Source organism: Rosa rugosa, chromosome 1, assembly GCF_958449725.1.
Source record: "Rosa rugosa chromosome 1, drRosRugo1.1, whole genome shotgun sequence".
NCBI lineage: Eukaryota > Viridiplantae > Streptophyta > Magnoliopsida > Rosales > Rosaceae > Rosa > Rosa rugosa.
The window spans coordinates 23,800,793-23,820,556 of record NC_084820.1 but is presented as its reverse complement, the minus strand read 5'-3'; the positions used below and the strand labels follow the sequence as shown (position 1 = coordinate 23,820,556).

The 19,764-nt window shown below is 44.5% G+C and overlaps 1 protein-coding gene and 1 long non-coding RNA gene across 2 annotated transcripts; one reads left to right on the top strand and one right to left on the bottom strand.

The window, feature by feature from the left end:
- The first annotated feature begins 3,198 nt into the window (after positions 1-3,198).
- Positions 3,199-4,474, top strand: LOC133711773 (uncharacterized). The gene is made up of 3 exons (XR_009847086.1): positions 3,199-3,402; positions 4,054-4,221; positions 4,321-4,474. It is a non-coding gene; the product is annotated as an uncharacterized LOC133711773 (long non-coding RNA).
- A 12,421-nt stretch (positions 4,475-16,895) lies between these two features.
- LOC133725041 (NDR1/HIN1-like protein 13) lies at positions 16,896-18,211 on the bottom strand. Its single transcript, XM_062152096.1, has one exon. The coding sequence runs from the start codon at positions 17,984-17,986 to the stop codon at positions 17,195-17,197; it is 792 nt and encodes a 263-aa protein (XP_062008080.1). The 5' UTR covers positions 17,987-18,211; the 3' UTR covers positions 16,896-17,194.
- Between the last annotated feature and the right edge of the window lie 1,553 nt (positions 18,212-19,764).

Sequence of the window (19,764 nt, the reverse complement as noted above, 5' to 3'; positions counted from 1 at the left end):
GTTTTCACACAAATTATCTTTTGTAGGATAATGTTGTACGTAGTTTGTTAGGCTCATTGTTTAAGTGAGCTTCGATGTCTTAAGCAAATGGTGCATGATTCCCGTTTTTGGGAAATTTGGAAGTGCCGTTCTGGTGCCTGAAATATTTCTCAAAAATTTTCACGGACTTGCCATGACACGTACTTTATTATCGAGAGTTGTATTCATTAGCGTACTTGCCATTCAAAGTGCAGAGTTAATAGAAATAAGAAAAAAATATATTATTCGGTTGACCAAATAGATCGAAGTCATAACATGACGGAATTTTCCGAATTTTGAACCAGAAACCTAAAATTATGTAATTGACACATCTAACAAACGGTTTCTCAAGTACTGTACGATCTAATGACGCACTTGCCCTTTAAAGCTTCTAGTGAAAAAAAATAAGGTTATTAAGCATTAATCAATTGACCAAATGGATCGAAGTCATAACTATGACGGAATTTATTGAATTTCAAACTCGAAGCCTAAAATAAAGTACTTGTCACATCTAATTGTCAGTATCTCAAGAGTATGATCCAATGACACCCTTGCCCTTTGTAACTTGAAGTGAACAAAAATATGGTTATTAAGCATTAATTGATTGATCGAGTCGATCAAAGTCATAACTTGATGGGGAATTATTTGAATTTTGAATCTGAAGTCTAACATAATGTACTTGGCTCATCTAACGGACGATGACGTACTCAAGTGTAAGATCCGATGACGTATTTGCCCTTTGAAGTTTATAGTGAACAAAAATAGGGTTATTAAGCCTTAATCAGTTGACCGAGCGGATCAAAATCATAATTATGACGAAATTTTTCAAATTTGGAACCCAAAGCCTAAAATAATGTACGTGTCACATCTAATGGTCGGTATTTCAATCTCATGATACGATGACGGACTTGCCCTTTGAAGCTTATAGTGTACAAAATAAGGTAATTAAGCACTAACCGGTTGATCGAGTGGATTGAAGTCATAACACGATAGTTCTTCCTCAATACAATATCTATTCCTTAACAAGATATTTTTTCATAGACGAGAGGTACCCTCCTAGACAAGATATATGCTTTTGGACGAGATATTTCCTCCTAGACATGATATTTGCTTCTCAACAGAAAATATAGGCTCTTTGACGAGATATTTCCTCCTAGACAAGATATATGGTTCTAGACGAGATATTCCATCCTAGACAATATATATGTTCCTCGACACCCCTCCTTGACAAGATATATGCTCCTAGACGAGAGGATACTCCATAGACAAGATATATGCTTCTCGACGAGATATTCTCTTCTAGATACGATATCTGCTCCTCAATCAGAAATATGCTCTTAGACGAGATATTCACTTCTAGACAAGATATATGGTTTCTATTCCAACTTGTCAGTATATATGTTTCTTGACACCTCCTTGACAGCTTATCTGCATCTCGACACGATATCTGCATCTCGACACGATATTTCGTCCTTGACCAAACATCTGCTCCTCAACAAGATATCTTCTTCCCGATGAGATATCTTGAAGTTTTTTGAGCATGAACTTTACTCTTCACACAAAGATTTGAGAATTAAAGGGCCTGGCGTTTCTAAAATACCACAAATTTTTGACAATCGTCAAATTATTTTGTACACAAACACATATAACAGTAATTGTTTCCATAAGAAAAAAAATAATCGATCCAAAAAAAAAAATACAAAATAACAATTAGGGATTTAGGATTTGGGATTTAGGGTTTAGAGTTTGAGATTTGGGGTTTGTGATTTGTATTAAAAATAAAAAACAAAAAAAGATTTAAATTTGCCGCCACTAAAATTCTTCCCGCTGCGTCAAATATTTGATCATCCTGCCCATATCCCTAAAATTGTGGAGCCTCTACACACTACTCTTCCACCACCTCTAGCGATGAAACTTTTTTTTTTTAGAAGACTAGCGATGAAACTCCAATAAACCTAAAAGATCTAAAATTTCAGACTTCTTCGCCCATCATACTCTCTCTCTCTCTTATTCTCTGTCTCGGAACTTCTTATTCTTCTATATCTTCTGGTTAATCTGCGCTCTAATCCTCTTTGTCTTTCTTTGCAGGGGTGCCTCCATTCCAGATCTACTCGGAAACAAAAATTGAAAGAAGTTTGGCAGTTGGGCAATATTACTAGAGCCTTGTTTCGATTCTATGATTGGTCTTGTTTAGGATTTGAGGTGAGTGAGTTCTCTTTTCTTTACATTTTGACCTAAATCTGGGTTTTGGGTGTCTAAGTCTAAGGCGGTGGGGTTTTGGGATCTTGGAGTAAATTTGGGGCCTTGTTTAGGTTTTTTGGTTTTAGGGGATGGTGGTTGAGAGTTTATGTTATGTATCTGTTGTGTTTATGTTTCTAGTTTGTTGATTTTGGAGGTAATGTTGGTACGTTGGTTTTGGCTGTTCTCGGTTGTTTTTTTTCAGGCATTGTTTTTGGCTACTCTTCAAATCCCAACAGCACCACTCGGCAGTAGCAGGCACGCCTCTCCCTCCCTCTTAATGAGTTTTGCTTTGCTTACATGGTTGACTGAATTTCAATGCCATAAGCTTCTTTTATATTTTGGGAATAGCTGTTCTGCTTTGTTGGTTGAGTTAGTCTACAACTTTTGTGTGTTTCAGTAGGATTGAGTAAGAACACTAGAATCAGATAATGGCGCAATATACAATCACAACTAGTCAGTGACAGATTGATGACTGACTTATTCAATCTGTTTCATGTAACGAAAACTTACTCTTACTTGACTATAGTGTGAAATCACAACAAAATAACAGAATTTAGTAAATGTCTGTCAATTAGATGTTAGGTCAATTATGTTCTTTCATTTTCACGTCTGATTACTGCGTGAACCTTTCTTTTTTATTTACAAGATTTAGACATCAACATTTGATGTTGGCTTGTCAGGATGGAACTTTAAATTTTTTTTTATCTTAAATCCCTGTTCTCATTTAGGACATCCCTGTCATTATTATCAGGGTCCGTCTGATTATTTGCAGGCATTTTTTTTTGTCTCCGCCTCATTTCCTTTGAAGATTTTATTTTTGAGTGACTCTTGTTTTTTCTTTGATTTTGTAGTATCCGTTCCGGATTTAAATGCTCTTCTCTCCTTTTGTATTGTCTTATTATTGTTACATTTTTTTTTTTTTGGTGAGAATAATTTCATCTTGCTTTCATTGTCACAGGAAGGTTCATATGAATGGCAAGTTCACAGTTCCATTGTCTGCAATCGGTCAGAGTTTCTTCCTCGACTCGGCTTTCCATATCTACTTCATTTTATCATGGTAGAGTGAATTTCAAAAGAAAGAGCAATTGTCTTGTTTATGCTTCCACCAACAACTTCAACAGGGACCTTCATCTTCAATCAAAGGTGCCTATTTATGTAGTAATATATCCCATATTGATTGTCATTCTTGTCAGGTGTATGCCTTGTTCACTGTAATATGGTAGGGACTGGTACATGTCTAAAACAAAAAACCTGTGAATGATATTAAAGGGATGGTTTTCTTTTACTCAGCAGATCCTGAACCTGTCAACCATAACATGAAACAACATAAATACTTTATCACAAATGATTGTAGGACAGGGGGAGATTACCATATGTTATTTCCTTTATTCTTGTCTCTTGGTAAATTGAAAGTTGAAAAAATCGGAGTGATGTTGTTATTTTTTTGGAGTTTTTCCTTGTCAAAGGAATTTTACCATGGTATTCTTTTCTTCTTTGTTGAAGACTATTGAACTTAACTGCTTAGTAGCAGGGGAGAACTAAAACTAAATATATCTTTGGTTGAACAATAAGTACCATTCAGAACCTAGAAACTCTAAGCAAGCTAGCCATCCTAGATCGGAATATATTAGTGCTCATCCAATTGTTTATTTGTATGGTACATGTTTGCTGTGAATTACCAAAAGAGGGAGACTGTATGAAGACAAACACTCAAACACATGAACAGAAACCTAGTCTTCTTGTATTATCCAGTATATATATATTACTTTTGGTGATAGTATCTTGTGTATGCAGCTCAATATTTTCTTGATAGATCAGAAGTACAATGTCTGCATCGATGGCAGAAAGTTCTAAATCCAGAACTGTATGAAGGTTCTAAACCCAGATCTAATTCAAACAATTGATTTACATGCACTTGGTGTTCCAGTCGATAGACTTGTGCAAGCCGCTGATTCAGTTTCGGTATGGTTCCCATTTCTCATTATTTGTGTTTAATTACTAAACTACAGCTCATAGTGTTACTCAATATGCCTTCTTTTGTATCTTCATATTATATTGTAGTCATGACGAAGGAAGGAAAAGAACAGAAAAGGGCAGCAAACACTTTACATCCCGAGTCTTCTACTTGAAGACATTCCCAATGAATCAACACATGATGACGACAGGTGGATGATGTTAGTTTAGTAACAAATTGAATAAGCACTTTTAGTTTAGTATTTTCTCTCGTACTATAAGTCTATAACTATTGTTATAGATGATGTTATTTTTCTTATGTATTAAGACAATGCAGTTTGCATTTAATCAATTATTCAAATCTTCATTATGTATCCATTTGGTTCTTCATGTTCTAGAAAAGAAATATTCAATTTGATAAACCATATTCTTCGGTAAAAGTCATTTGTATAAATGTAAATGTTTATTCCCACAAAGCAAATATGTTGTACACACTAGGGAAGTCTCAACTAAGTTTGGCACTGTCGGCTGGGCCCCATCGGTACTCCCATGTACTATGCCATGGGCCGGGTTTACGACCCACCATGGCGGGGCTCATCTGGAATGCCACCCCGGGCACCCAGGGCCCTGGGCAAGGCCAGCACAGCCCAACTATTTACACAACAGGAGGACTGATGGCATCAGAAGAACAACTAGTGTCCCACATCGAGGATGGGGGAGACTTCCTTCACATGCTCGAGTATAAAGGCATTAGCACAACTACCTTTTACGGGTAATAACTCCTTTATCCACTATTTACTTACTATACATCTATATTAGCTTCTCACTCAGGCATCGGAGAGGTATAAACCGTCCGGTACGGTTTATCCCTCTAAACGTGTGTTATTGATACAGGATTGAGGAGTTGGATCGGTACCCCAGACGGTATAGCATTCTGTGTGAGGTACCCGGAGAAAGCCACCAGAAACATTGGCGCGCCAGATAGGGGTCGCTATCATGACTGAGCCGGAAGGAGCGGCAGGAGAGGGTAGAAGTGTCGCCCGGGCACTGATATTCTCTCCGGGTACTTCATCAGCAGAAGCGCCAGGTGTTGAAGAAATTCATGGTCTCGGATCCTTGGACCCGCATGTCCCGGACCAAGTGTCTCCGGTATCGGAATTGGAATTCATGCGGGCGGAGATAGCAGCCTTCAGGGAACAATCCAGGATCGATCGGGAACAACAGAGTACCGATAGGGAAACAAACCGCCTTACGCAACAGAAGATCCAGGATCTGGAAGATGAAAACACAGCGCTGGCCCGAGCACTGGACCGGAGACACCAGCACAACGAGGCGCTCACCCAGGCCCTGGCTAGAGCATCCCAACCGGCAACAGGCGCGAACGCCGCCCAGCGGATAATCCAAGTACCGGTAGAATTATTCCCGGAAAGCTTGAGACATCTACCACCACCACCGTTACCACAGCCAGTATCGAATATCCCCCCGGTAACCGATGCAAACACGACATTACTTGTACAAATGAGCAACTCTTTGCATGCTCTGCAGGCAAGGGTGCAGGCCACGGAAAACAGGGACACCTGGAGGGCCATGACCACCTACGAGGACCGCCCGGGTCCTTTCACCCAACAGGTCAGAGGAGCCATTCGAGCGGATATGTCGAAGCCACTGAAGATTGACTACACGGGGGTTGGAGACCCCTACCAGCATCTACAGGCCTTCCGCTCGCAAACAAACGCCAAGGGATATACGGATGAGGTGTGTTGTAACATGTTCCAGGAAACCTTGTCAGGGGAAGCTTTGAGTTGGTTCTACGAACTGCCGGTCGGTTCTGTAGGGAATTTCAAGGAGTTAGCTGACAAGTTTGTAGCTCGATTCATCTTACGCACCGATGGGATGCACACACCAAAGGGCCTGTTAAAGGTCCAGCAGGGAGAGAATGAAACTTTGAAGTCTTTTGTAAATCGGTGGCAGGCGGCTACCGCCAAGTGCCGGGACCTTAATAAGGAACTGGCCGAGCTGGCTTTCAGGAGAGGCTTAAGGCGCGGAGAATTTCTCTACGGGATTAACCATAATCCTCCAGCCAACTACGACGAGCTGATGGCCACTGCCATCAGACACGCCCAGGCCGAATTCGAAACCTACGGGGACACCCCCAGACCAGAGCTAAGGGTGCCAACCCCGGCCTCAACTGTCAGGGATGAGCCACGAAAGAGGGAGTGGGCCCATAGTCATGACAGGTCACCCCATACCACGAGCAAAAGAAACAAAGAGTCCTCGTCCAGGACTAACAGTTATGGGACCACTCACCGTCAGCGGGAGCCCGGGGTACAACAGGCCCCGCGAACACCACCACCCCCCCGGTATGAGGTGTTCACAATCCTCAACGCTTCATACGAGACTATTTGGAACGAAAGTAAGGATGAGATACCGGGCCCACCCCCAAGGAAGTTCCCGAAGAGTAAACTTACCCAGCAAGATACCGGAAAGTTCTGCACTTATCATGAGGATGCCGGACACAATACTAATCTCTGTGTTGCTTTAAAAAATACTATCGAGTCCCTTATCCAGCGGGGCAAGCTTCAACGGTACCTACCTGCTAAGGAGGTAGGAGCGGTGGACGTGTACGGCCAAATCTTCACGATCCACGGTGGGGGCCCGAAGGAATTACATCCCCAGAGGAAGAGGCGAAATTCTAGTTTCGGTCATCCGGAAGTTTTCAACTTCCACAAGGCCCCGCGGCAAGACGGGGGTACCGGATGGACATCGGTGACATTCCTGCAGGAAGAGGAAGCCGATCTGAAAATGCCCCATGATGATCCTTTCTTAATCACGCTCCAAATGGACCATTACATAATGTCCCGGGTGCTCGTGGACACCGGGGCCTCGGTTAGCGTATTATTTCGCGATGCGTACAAAGCTCTGAACAGAGGGAGAGCCAAGCTGTCGCAGGATAATGAGCCCCTCATTAGCTTTTCAGGGGATATCGTCCAACCACTCGGATCAGATTACCTATCGATCACGGTAGGCGAAAGTCCAAATTGTTCAACCATCAAAACAGAGTTCATCGTGGTGGACTGCGTCTCATCCTATAATGCTATCCTGGGCCGACCGGCACTTTGGCGTCTGAAAACCTTCATTGCAGGTCACATGCTGATGATGAAAGTGCCAACCCCGGTCGGCATTGCTACGATCCGGGGTGACCAGGTCGCAGCAAGGAAATGCTATTCTTTGACCGTATCTCGCGGTAGGGGAAAGTTTGAGATGTTGCCCGTGGCTACTAACCCTCTGACGGACAGGTACGAGGATCCCAGAGATGATACCGATTCAGACGAAGAACGGCCCGGTGCCGTAGAGGACATTGAGGAGGTGGTGCTATCAGAGCAGTTCCCGGACAGGACTGTTAAGATAGGTACTAAGCTGTCCCCGGTTATCAGGGAAGCGTTGATCTCGTTCCTCCGCTCAAACTCATCTGCATTCGCCTGGTCATATGAGGACATGCCCGGTATACCAATGGAGATAGCCACGCACAATCTTAGTATTGTCCCTTATTCAGCACCGGTAAGACAAAAGAGGAGGGCCTTCACACACGATAAGTACCGGGCTATCCAGGCTGAAGTAAAGAAGTTGATGGCCATCAACTTTGTCAGGGAAGTCACGTATCCCCGGTGGTTAGCCAACGTGGTCATGGTGCCAAAGAAATCTCAGGGATCATGGCGCATGTGTGTGGACTACACAAACCTCAACCGAGCATGCCCCAAGGATAGCTTCCCGCTCCCGCGAATTGACCAACTAATCGACTCCACTGCTGGGTACCGGTTACTCAGTTTCATGGATGCGTTCAGTGGGTACAACCAAATTCGAATGAACCCGGCAGACGAGGAGCACACTGCCTTCACCACAGACAAGGGTCTCTATTGTTACCAGGTCATGCCTTTCGGATTAAAAAACGCAGGTGCCACTTATCAGCGACTTGTCAACTCTATGTTCGAGGATGTTATCGGTACTATCATGGAAGTTTATGTGGACGATATGTTGGTAAAAAGTTTAACTCCGGAGGACCACGTAACCAACTTGTCAATCGTCTTCACCATCATATTACGCAATGGTATGCGGCTTAACCCGCAGAAGTGCATCTTCGGGGTCGAGGTAGGAAAGTTTCTCGGGTACATCATTAGCCACAGGGGGATCGAAGCCAACCCGGAGAAGGTGCAGGCTATATTAGACATGGTATCCCCAACCTACCGGAACGAGGTCCAATCTCTTACAGGCAAGGTGGCCGCCCTGTCAAGGTTCATCTCCAGGCTGACGGACAAGTGTACTCCTTTCTTCAAACTGCTAAAAACCCAGCACGTCGAGGTAATAGCCTGGAAAGCTGAGCACGAGACTGCTTTTATTGGCTTGAAGGCGTACTTATCAGCGGTACCTCTACTTTACAAACCCGTTCCAGGAGAAATGCTCTACATATATCTGGCGGCATCTTCAACAGCTGTAAGCTCAGCTCTGATTAGGAAGGACTCCGATTGCGAGTACCCGGTGTACTATGCTGGAAAGGGGTACACTGGTGCAGAATCCAGGTACCCGGACATTGAAAAAATAGCACTGGCCCTCCTGGTATCGGCCCGGAAGCTTAGGCATTACTTCCAAGCACATTCAATCACCGTTTTCACTAATCACCCGCTGAGGCAGGTTTTGCAGAAACCAGAGACATCGGGCAGGTTAATTAAATGGGCCATCGAGCTGGGAGAGTTCGATATCAAGTACCAACCCCGGACAGCTATTAAGGGCCAGGCAGCGGCAGATTTTATTTCTGAGGCGATTCCCTCCCATAACCCGTCCCTGGAATCACCTGAACCACTAGCCTCGGATCCGCCTCCACCAAGCACTTGGCGATTATATGTTGATGGCGCATCCAACAAGAAAACCAGTGGAGCCGGTATCCTGCTAATTAGCCCGGACGATCAAGTCTACGAGTACGCCCTCAAATTTGCCTTCAAGGCATCCAACAACACCGCAGAATACGAGGCACTCATAGCAGGTCTGCAGATCGCCCGGGAACTAGGGGTGCAGCACCTTAGTATTTTCAGTGATTCCCAGTTGGTCGTAAACCAGGTCAGCGGTAACTTCGAGGCAAAGGAACCCCACATGTCCTCTTACCAGGCTCTGGCTCGGGCATTAGTTCAGAGATTTACCTCCTACATTTTTACCCAGATACCGAGGGCGGAAAACGACAAGGCAGACGCCCTTGCTAAGCTTGCATCAACTTCTCCAAGTCCTACCTATGGGGCCACTAAAGTCGAAATACTCGAGAGACCTAGCACTTCTAAAACTGTGTCAGAAATATTCGTTGTGGATCACACAGTTTCGTGGATGGACCCAATTTTGAAATACATGGTCGACGGCGTAGCACCTGACGATAAGATCGAGGCCAGAAGACTACAGTTAAGGTCAGCTCGATACACGATCATGAATGGCAAATTATACCGGAGAGGCCACTGCTTCCCGAATCTGAAGTGTGTAACCCCGGAGGAAGGTCACAAAATAATGAAGGACATACATGCTGGTGTATGCGGTAACCATGCCGGAGCACGATCTCTTGCACACAAGACCCTAAGGGCAGGATATTTCTGGCCAACCATGTCGGCCCTAGCCCAAACAATATCCAGTTCCTGCAACAAGTGCCAAATGTATGCAAATATCCCAAGGGCACCACCCATTGCCCTCTCCATCCTCCTTGCACCATGGCCGTTCTGTCAGTGGGGTTTGGACTTGATTGGTAAACTTCCCACAGCTGTGGGGCAATTCAAATACGCCATCGTCGCTGTGGACTATCAAACAAAGTGGGTTGAAGCAGAACCTCTTGTCGCCATCACCACGGAAAAGGTAAAAAATTTCCTGTGGAAGAACATCTACTGCAGGTTTGGAGTCCCGGACACCATAGTCACGGACAATGGTGCCCAGTTTGACAACGATGAGTTGAGGGCTTACACAGAGAACCTGGGCACCAGGATCCTATATGCATCCCCGGCTCACCCCCAGACCAACGGTCAGGTCGAGGCTGTCAACAAGATCATCAAGAAGATACTGAAAAAGAAGCTCGATGATGCCAAGGGTCTTTGGGCTGCTAAACTCCCGGAGGTGTTGTGGGCTATCAGGACCACGGCAACAGAGGCTACTGGGGAGACCCCGTTCTGCATGGCTTTCGGGACAGAAGCGGTACTCCCTATTGAAACACAAGTCCAGAGTCCCCGGATCGAATACTTCGATGCGGGTACCAACTCGGAAGGCCTACAACTCGATGCCGATTTACTAGAGGAACGAAGGGATGTGGCACACATGCATAACTTGGCTAACAAGCGGAGGATAGCTCGCTACTACGATGCCAAGGTGCAATCCCGCACACTGAAGTTGGGGGACTGGGTCATGAAGTAGGTCTACCCAGAGCCCCGGGGACTGGATCCATCCTGGACAGGCCCTTACGAGATCGTTGAAGAGGTAGGCCCCGCAACCTTTTTCATCCGGGACATGGACGGAGTCGTTTCCCGGCATCCATGGAATACCCAGCGCCTGCGATACTATTACAAGTAGCTCCGGGAGCATCTTGTCCTAGCTTTTGCTTTTTGACCATACAGCTATGGCAAGCTACCCATCGGGTACTCATTCTGTATCTAACCACCATGTGGTATTTGAATGGAAAAATGAATTATTCAGACCATTTCTAGCATTTTTTTTTACCTACCCCGGACATTCCCGGACATAGCTATTGTCAGTTACTCTATTCCGGTAATAAGTGATGCAAGTAAATGCTTAAGGTACAAAATCCTAGAAATTTTAATTCCTTTCCAATTCCCATTCAAATTCAAAAATTTTAATCCACAAAAGCCTGGACTACCAAGCACAGGAATTACGCCATTGTTCAAGGCAAGGATAACTTTTACTAAAAAAAAAAAAAAAAAAAAAAAATAATATAACATATACAAAAAAAGGGGAATCCAAGTACTACTGCTCCCCACCGGTACTCTGGGATCCACCGGCACCAGACTTGGCTGCCGCCTCCATGTCTTTCTTCTTCTTCTCAAGAAGGCCCCGCCTGAATTTGGCCTCGTCCAAGTACCCAGCCGCCACCCATTCCTTGAATTTCATGATAACAGCTTTGTCTTGGGCAGCAGCCAGCATGGCAATGAGCTCTTCGGAGGCCTTGTACTCCTCTACGGCCTCGTGCTTCTCCGCGGGAAGACGCTCCTCCAGGTAGTCTGCTTTCTCCTTCCAGGATGTGGCAGACTCCGCAGCCTTTTTTTCGGAGTCCCGGGCACTTTTCATCTCTTCCCGGGCCTCAGAGATTTCAGATTCAAGCTCCGCGATTCGCTGCTTGGCCGCGTCCATCTCGGCAACCAGGGGAGTCAAAGACTCAACCTTCTTCCTCAAGGAGTCCCGCTCCTTCTCCAGCTTGACCTTCTCGCCATGAAGATACTTCACCTGCCCGGAGAGATTACTAACCTCCTCCTTCAGTTGAGTATCTTCCTCGCTGGCATCCACCGCGTACACATTGAAGAGTGCCTGCAAGCGCACCGATTAAAATATATATGTAGTAATAAAGGGCTACAAGGGTAAAGCAAACCCGTACCCGCATCATGGATTCCCGGGCAAGGCGGCGATTCTCTTTGGGAGTATTGTCTTTGGCCCGCACCCGGTCGAGATCAATGTCCTTCAGGTCACTAAGCATGGCCCGCACGAACTTCTCGTCAGCAACCCCGTACTCGCTCAGCAGCTGCTTGATGGGCTTCTTGGGGATTACCGGAAGGGCAGGAGACAACATGCCAAGCGAAAGCGACGACTCGGGTACCGGGTGATCCTTCTTCTGTCTCTTAGCACCGGACCCCGTAACGTCCCGGCCGGTATACGTCACCTCATGCTTCTCGCTTCGGTGCCGATGCTTGTGAGATCTCCTCTTCTCACCTGGAAGCAAGGCCTCATCACTCCCAGTGGAGCGGGAAGAAATAGATACGGAGGCCGGTGCTTTTTCCTTCCCGGTATCAGCAATGGTAATGACGTCAGCAACCGACGGCTGCACGACTTGGGTCGCGGGAGCTTCAGGATCAGGTGCCCCATACGCCGCATCAGTGAGCTCCAGTAGGGTCTCTTCAACGGACCGACCCGTAGTTTTCGACCCTAGGTCGACTTCAATGTGAAGGGCGTCTTCTCCCTGCCCCATCAGCATATCCATCAGCTGGTTATCATCCATTTTGTCCTCCTCTTTGCCTCTCCGGGGTTTCCTCTTCGGTGCTTTCACTGCGGTAAGTTCGAAGTTAGTCAAGGAAAGAGGACAGGGTGACATGCAAAAAAAAAAAAAAAAAACAAATAAAACCTTTCAGCCTCACCGGGAAGCCACCCTAGTCCTAGCCTAAAAAGTATAGAGTGCCGGATGAATCTATAAGAGCTCCTCTCCTTTTCACTCCAAACGGCATATACCCGGGCTATCCTCTTCCTTTCTACCTCAGACAAACTGTAGGCCTGGTCCCCGATGGCTCGGAAGGTACCGGTCAGCTGCCACTTTTTATTTTTGATTTGCCACCGGCCCCCAGCTAGAAACACTTTATTCCTCCACCTTTTGCTCATCGAGGAAGGCATATCGGTAACTAGTGGTTCGTAGTCCCTAGCAGCAAATGTCACCGTACCCGCACAGGACAGCTTCCTCGAGTACAGGACCCTGTGCACCGCGCGGAATTCATTTACGGAAGGCCACCCTTGTTGGCACAAGTCCCACATGGCCAACATACTATATATTTGGCGAATGGCATTCGGGGTCAACTGCCCCGGTGACAGGTTCAGCATCCGCAATAGATACTGTAGGCACCGGGGCAGAGGTAGCGATAACCCTTGGTGGAACTGGTTCTCGTGCAGCGCCACCCACCCCGGAGCAGGATTTGCGGCCATCTCTCCATCCTTGAGAGGCCTAAGCTCTACTGAATCCGGTATTCCCCACTTCAGTCGCATGCCGATGATCTCCTTCATCGTCATACTTCTCCCGGGTTCGTCGCATACGGTCCCGTCCGCCAGTGTATACCTAGGCATCGGTATGCCCTCGGGAATTGCCACCGTGACTACCGGGGCCTCCGCCGACCCTCCCTCGCTCTCACCCTCGTCGGACTCCTCACTGCTCTCCGAGAACACCCCAGTCGAGGATCCGGTATTCTCTGCTAATTGACTTACTTGCGCTAAGTACCGATCGATGTCCACTTCAGCTTGCCTGGCAGAAGACTGGTACGACGATCCCGCATCCCCACCCTTGGTTTCTGATTCCATCCTAACTACGATACCGGGGACCTCAAAACTCGATATATCTGGAATCAGAAGCACAAGGGTTAGCCTAGCCAGATCTAAGACCATGTTGAAGCGCGGATCACTCCTCACTTCAAGAAAAACCCAGAAATTCCCAGAAATTCAAACGAAAAACCCAGAAATTCCCAGAAATTCAAACAGAAAAACCCAGAATTCCCAGAAATTCAAAACAAACCCACAAATCTAAAAACCCAAGAAACAAAACCGACACTAGTATTATTCGTGTTCTTTCTTTACGCAAACAAACAGAAAAAACCCAGAAATTCCCAGAAACGCAAACGAAAAACCCAGGAAACACACAAGAAAAACCAAAAACCAAACCACATTCCCTTACCTCTTTTCCTGCAGTCGCTAAATCCGGCCAAGGCCTTCTCTGTGATCGCACCTCAAGGTTTTCGTCTCCACTCCTCACAGCAACAGAGGCACACAGTGAGAGAGTCAAAAGCAAAACTCGCAAATTCTCAGAACTTTGGAAAAGGTGAGAAGGGAAACAGTCTGTTTCCCTCTTAAATTCAATCTCCAAAGCATCAGGGCCGTTGAAGACGAAAAGCCCTCAACCGCAAGATCGCTACACGTGTCCCACGTCTTGAAAACCGTCAGTCGAGGGGACGGGCATTTATTGCACTCAGTCTGCCCCACGTGGCTGACATGCACCGCTTACCCCCATTGGGTACCGGAGGCTCACATCCTCTACCCCACCGGGTATCAGAGCCAAATCCTCTCTCTACCCCATCGGGTATCAGAGTCAAGTCCTCTCTACCCCATTGGGTACCGGAGGCTCACATCCTCTACCCCACCGGGTATCAGGGCCAAATCCTCTCTCTACCCCATCGGGTATCAGAGTCAAGTCCTCTCTACCCCATTGGGTACCGGAGGCTCACATCCTCTACCCCATCGGGTATCAGAGTCAAGTCCTCTCTACCCCATTGGGTACCGGAGGCTCACATCCTCTACCCCATCGGGTATCAGAGTCAAGTCCTCTCTACCCCATTGGGTACCGGAGGCTCACATCCTCTACCCCACCGGGTATCAGAGCCAAATCCTCTCTCTAACCCATCGGGTATCAGAGTCAAGTCCTCTCTACCCCATTGGGTACCGGAGGCTCACATCCTCTACCCCATCAGGTATCAGAGTCAAGTCCTCTCTACCCCATTGGGTACCGGAGGCTCACATCCTCTACCCCATCGGGTATCAGAGTCAAGTCCTCTCTACCCCATTGGGTACCGGAGGCTCACATCCTCTACCCCATCGGGTATCAGGGTCAAGTCCCCTCTACCCTATCGGGTACCGGAGGCTCAACCCTCACCCTATCGTAGCGTGTAGATTAGCTACCTACAGCGTAACCCGCTCAAGATATCCCTTGAACGGGAACTTGGGGGACTCCCTATAGGCACACTAGTGCCAAACTTCCGAGACAATAATAAGTCCCCACCCAAGAAACATCTTGAACGGGAACTTGGGGGACTTGTACACACTAGGGAAGTCTCAACTAAGTTTGGCACTGTCGGCTGGGCCCCATCGGTACTCCCATGTACTATGCCATGGGCCGGGTTTACGACCCACCATGGCGGGGCTCATCTAGGATGCCACCCCGGGCACCCAGGGCCCTGGGCAAGGCCAGCACAGCCCAACTATTTACACAACAGGAGGACTGATGGCATCAGAAGAACAACTAGTGTCCCACATCGAGGATGGGGGAGACTTCCTTCACATGCTCGAGTATAAAGGCATTAGCACAACTACCTTTTACGGGTAATAACTCCTTTATCCACTATTTACTTACTATACATCTATATTAGCTTCTCACTCAGGCATCGGAGAGGTATAAACCGTCCGGTACGGTTTATCCCTCTAAACGTGTGTTATTGATACAGGATTGAGGAGTTGGATCGGTACCCCAGACGGTATAGCATTCTGTGTGAGGTACCCGGAGAAAGCCACCAGAAACATATGTCATCGAAAATACTCAAATAGTAATTCTCACCAAAAGTAGCTAGTCGGAAATATTTATTCCGACGAAGCTGTTGGTCGAAAACATGTCGTAGAAAAAAGTTTTCCGACGGCCTCTGTGGTCGGAAAAAAATACGTGGGAAAGAGTTATTCCAACGAAACAAGTGGTCGAAACTACGTCATCGGAAATAGATATTACGACAAAAAGTGTGGTCGGAAATAATTCGTCGGAAATACAATTATTTCCGACGGAAAACTTTAATTCCGTCGGATTTTTTCAGACGAAACAAACATTAATTCCAACCAAAACGAGACCAAAATCCGACGGCTATTTTCGTCGGAAATGGTCAAGAATTTCCGACGGGTGGTCGGAAGAAAATTATTTCCGACGAAGATGCTCTATTTCCGACCATTTTTCGTGGTCGGAAATTACCGTCTGTGTTGTAGTGTGCATGTCTGGGATTTTGAAAAAATGCATTGGCTCTATTAAACGAATTATGTCTGAGCTCTAAACAAGATGCCTTAGCTCCACTCTACAAATTAATAGTTTTCAATGTGAAAGTTGGTTGTTTGTGTAAACCTAATAGTTAGGTTAAACATGAGGAGACATGTTAAAGATTAGAGGATTCTCATAATAAAAATGACAAAAGAAAATATAACCTAAAAGTGAGTGATTATAATATATAGAGACACTAACAATTAGTATTAACGGGTCTCGTGAGGATGTGAGCCATTCCTGTCGCTATTTAAGATCACGTGCAAATCCTCCCTCCTTAAATTTATCATCTTTTATCTAATAGTTTTTGATTACTTATAATGTCATTATGCCTTCTTCAAAAGTTTTACTGATTTCTTTCTCAGAAGGGGTAAATATCATTTAGGGTATCCATAACATCAATTTTGCTTTTGGACATAAAGTATGGAGCTCCTATTATCACTCAAGAAATATATATATATATATATATATATTTTTTTTTTTTTGAGGAGGAAAAGAAATCACTCAAGAAATTTGTTACTTGAAAGAATGAAAGAAACAACAATAACCCACTTCTAACAAAACAACTATTACACCGTCACTTAGTAACTCGACGTATTGGTGAAATTGTGGGATAGTAGATTGGGTCAGAACCAAACAAGGCCCAGTTTTTCGATGTCGGATTGATAAATAGTTCCTAGCTGGGATTTGATCCCTTGATATTCATTAATCTCCTTCGTTTTGTAGTGGAGAGTGATTCGTGAGATTTGGGAAAGTTTGAAAAATTATTTTCTGGAGAGACGAACTGTCCCATGAGGAGGAAGAGAATTAAAAGGAGGCTTGAATTGATTTACGTCCTCAATTCAACAAGTAGAAGCAAAATATTTATTACATGTACTATATATGTATGTTGCTGACTATATTTGATATAGATGTTCAATTACTGCGGCTTCGATCGATCAATTGAAAATTTGAACATTAGTTGTTGATGAGGTTATTCTCTACATAAAAAGATTACAGAACTGACGAATTAAAAAAAGTAGAAGCAAATTTAAGCATAGAGACTGAGGCCTTTCTAGTTAAAATGATGATTGATAAGCATCACATTGCAGAACTAATATCGATCTTATCATCGTCCACCATTAACCAAGCAAACAAGAACACAATTGAGAAAATTAAAAACAAATATATCATCACCACCTTTACCAATTACCATCACCTTCATTTCAATGTAGTGTCACAATTTTGCTCAAGGACCTTTGTACCCGACCCCAATGTGTCCACCTTGAATTTGCATTCGACTACCGCTTTCTCATCCCAACTCTTAAAAAACCCATATTTGATATGTACAGGAAGGTCACTTATTTTCAGACTTAGGGACAACGGCGTCGTCTTCTTCGAACTAGTTTTTTCGATGCTTTCCTGGACCTCGCTAGGCAACTCTGCGCTTGTTCCGTATAGAACAAGTTTTACGGTGTCCGACTCATCATCATCTAGTTGATCAGATGGAAATTTGCCCTTAGCAATGTCCTTTTGCCTATATAAAAGGGAAGTTCCACCACCATTTTCGAAGCGTATGCTCATCTTATCATTAGGATTAACAGCTTTCAAGGTGATGTCATATCCTAGATCTGAATCCTTGCTACTGTCTGAAGAATTCGATTGCTTCACTTGGACCTGACTGATAGAGAATGTAGGGTCTTTATGGCTCAAAACGAGGTACCATGTCAGCAAGGCTATGCCGAATATGAGGAACAGGACAAGCAAAACGACAAGGAGCGCCCAGCAACAAGACTTGCGTGATTTCTTCTTGGTCACCGGCCGGTGCTTATCGACGAGTATGGCATTTTCAGGGGGCGGCACGCGGTAGATTTGGTCTTTAGGGAAATGGATTACGTATGTTTCGTTGGGTGAGGGGATGGGACCATAGGGTACTAGCTGCGTCTCTGACGTTGGAGCTGGGTCTTCGTTGATGTCATCGGCGCCGGTTGCAGGTGGGCCCCGCTCCTCCATTGTAGAAGGGGGAGCGGTTCACAAATGGAGAGGATGGATGATGAAGGGAGGTAATAAGGGTGAGAAATTTGTGAAATCAGCATGGAAAAAAATGAGAAGAGCTGGCATGCAAGTAGTTCGATTGGGAAAAAATTGAGGGGTGGGGGGGAAGCTGGGAGGTTACAACCTACAGACTAAGAAAAGAAAAACCTGTTGGAGAGAGTTTTTTTGGTGAGTTGGTGAAAGATCGAGTACAGCTCCATTGGACACAAAATGTTCATCCAATCACACATCCTATTTTTGGGTGTTTTACTTGGTCAAAATTGCACAAAGTATTTAATAATTACACCCTTGTATTTGTTGTAGCTACCAATAATTTTTCATTTTCGAACCCTGTATTCTCTTCTTCCGTATATCTTTGTCATTGTTTGTTCTATAGAACAAGATTGTTGAGTCAGGCCGGTATATTATTGCATGCAAACTCTGATGTCCCAAATTGATTATATTTTGAGGTCCTCGATCCATATACATCTGATCATCTATCATCACCTAGTTTTACCGTTACTGTTGGATACGGATGCAAAAAACCTAAAAAAGATAATTCTTAGTGTCATATTTGGGTGAACAAACATATTCACCCCATATTATGATTAACACAATTTCACTTTATAAATTCATAATCAAACCGCTCATATTTTAAATTATCTTTTAAAAATCATCAATACAAAAAATCAACCGAATATGAGATCTTTTAACCATCCAATTGTTATGACAATAACTATTACTATTATGATGAACTGTCGATATATTCCATATGTATGAATGATTAAAATTTATTAACTTTTTACATGATTAATCTTTACACTATATTTTAAAATATGAATAGTTGAGATCATAAAATTATATAGTGAAATACGTTAATTGCAACGAGGTGAATGAGTTGTTCACATAAGGAGTGAACTTTCGAAGTATCCAACCTAAAAAACAAAATTTTACTAATCCCATCAAATTCAAGGTTCTAAAAAACGCTAGGCACTAGTCGAGCGGTAACTCAAGGACTAGCGCCTAGGGGCCTAGGCGGGGAGTAGGCGGTTTTTTATTTTCTAATTTTTAAATTATTTTTATAGCATATAATTATATAAATAAAAATATAAAAGTCTAACAATTAATTGAAAATAATCAAAATAGAGAAAAAAAAAGTTTAGAATTTAAAAATCATACTTATTATTAGTTCGTATTAGTTTATTACCCAAAAGAAAAAAAATCATATTAGAGGCCTAGATTGAAACGGCACTGAGAAGGTTTAATTATGGTCTTTGCCTGTAGTCATAGAACCAGAAAGGCACCGTATTAGAGGCAACTTTCATTCAATTGAATCAGAGCCCTATGCAATAAAAAAAACAGAAATAATCAGAGCCCTATGTAATCTTTATCTTCCACCGAGTCTTTTCCTCCATTCCTTCGGAGTAGGCTGGAATGAACCAAAACATTTTTGCACCAAAGTGGGCCCAATGACGCGGCCTCTTCTCCTCCACACAAAGTGCAGATATTTTGTTGACTGTTAACCTTGTGTTAACTGTAAATCTCGTGCCGTCATGGTAAAATGATGAGGAGTTTCTGGTATTTTGGCATCTGGGATGAGGTTCAAGAGAACACAAGGCCAGTCTTGGAACAGCTTCTTCATCAAAAACACGGAGAAGCGAGGACCTGGATGATCCCAGAGCTCCGCCACTTCAACTAGGCCATACGGCATTCACGGCCTTGCTTTGATATTATAATCTGGGTTCTACATTGAAGTT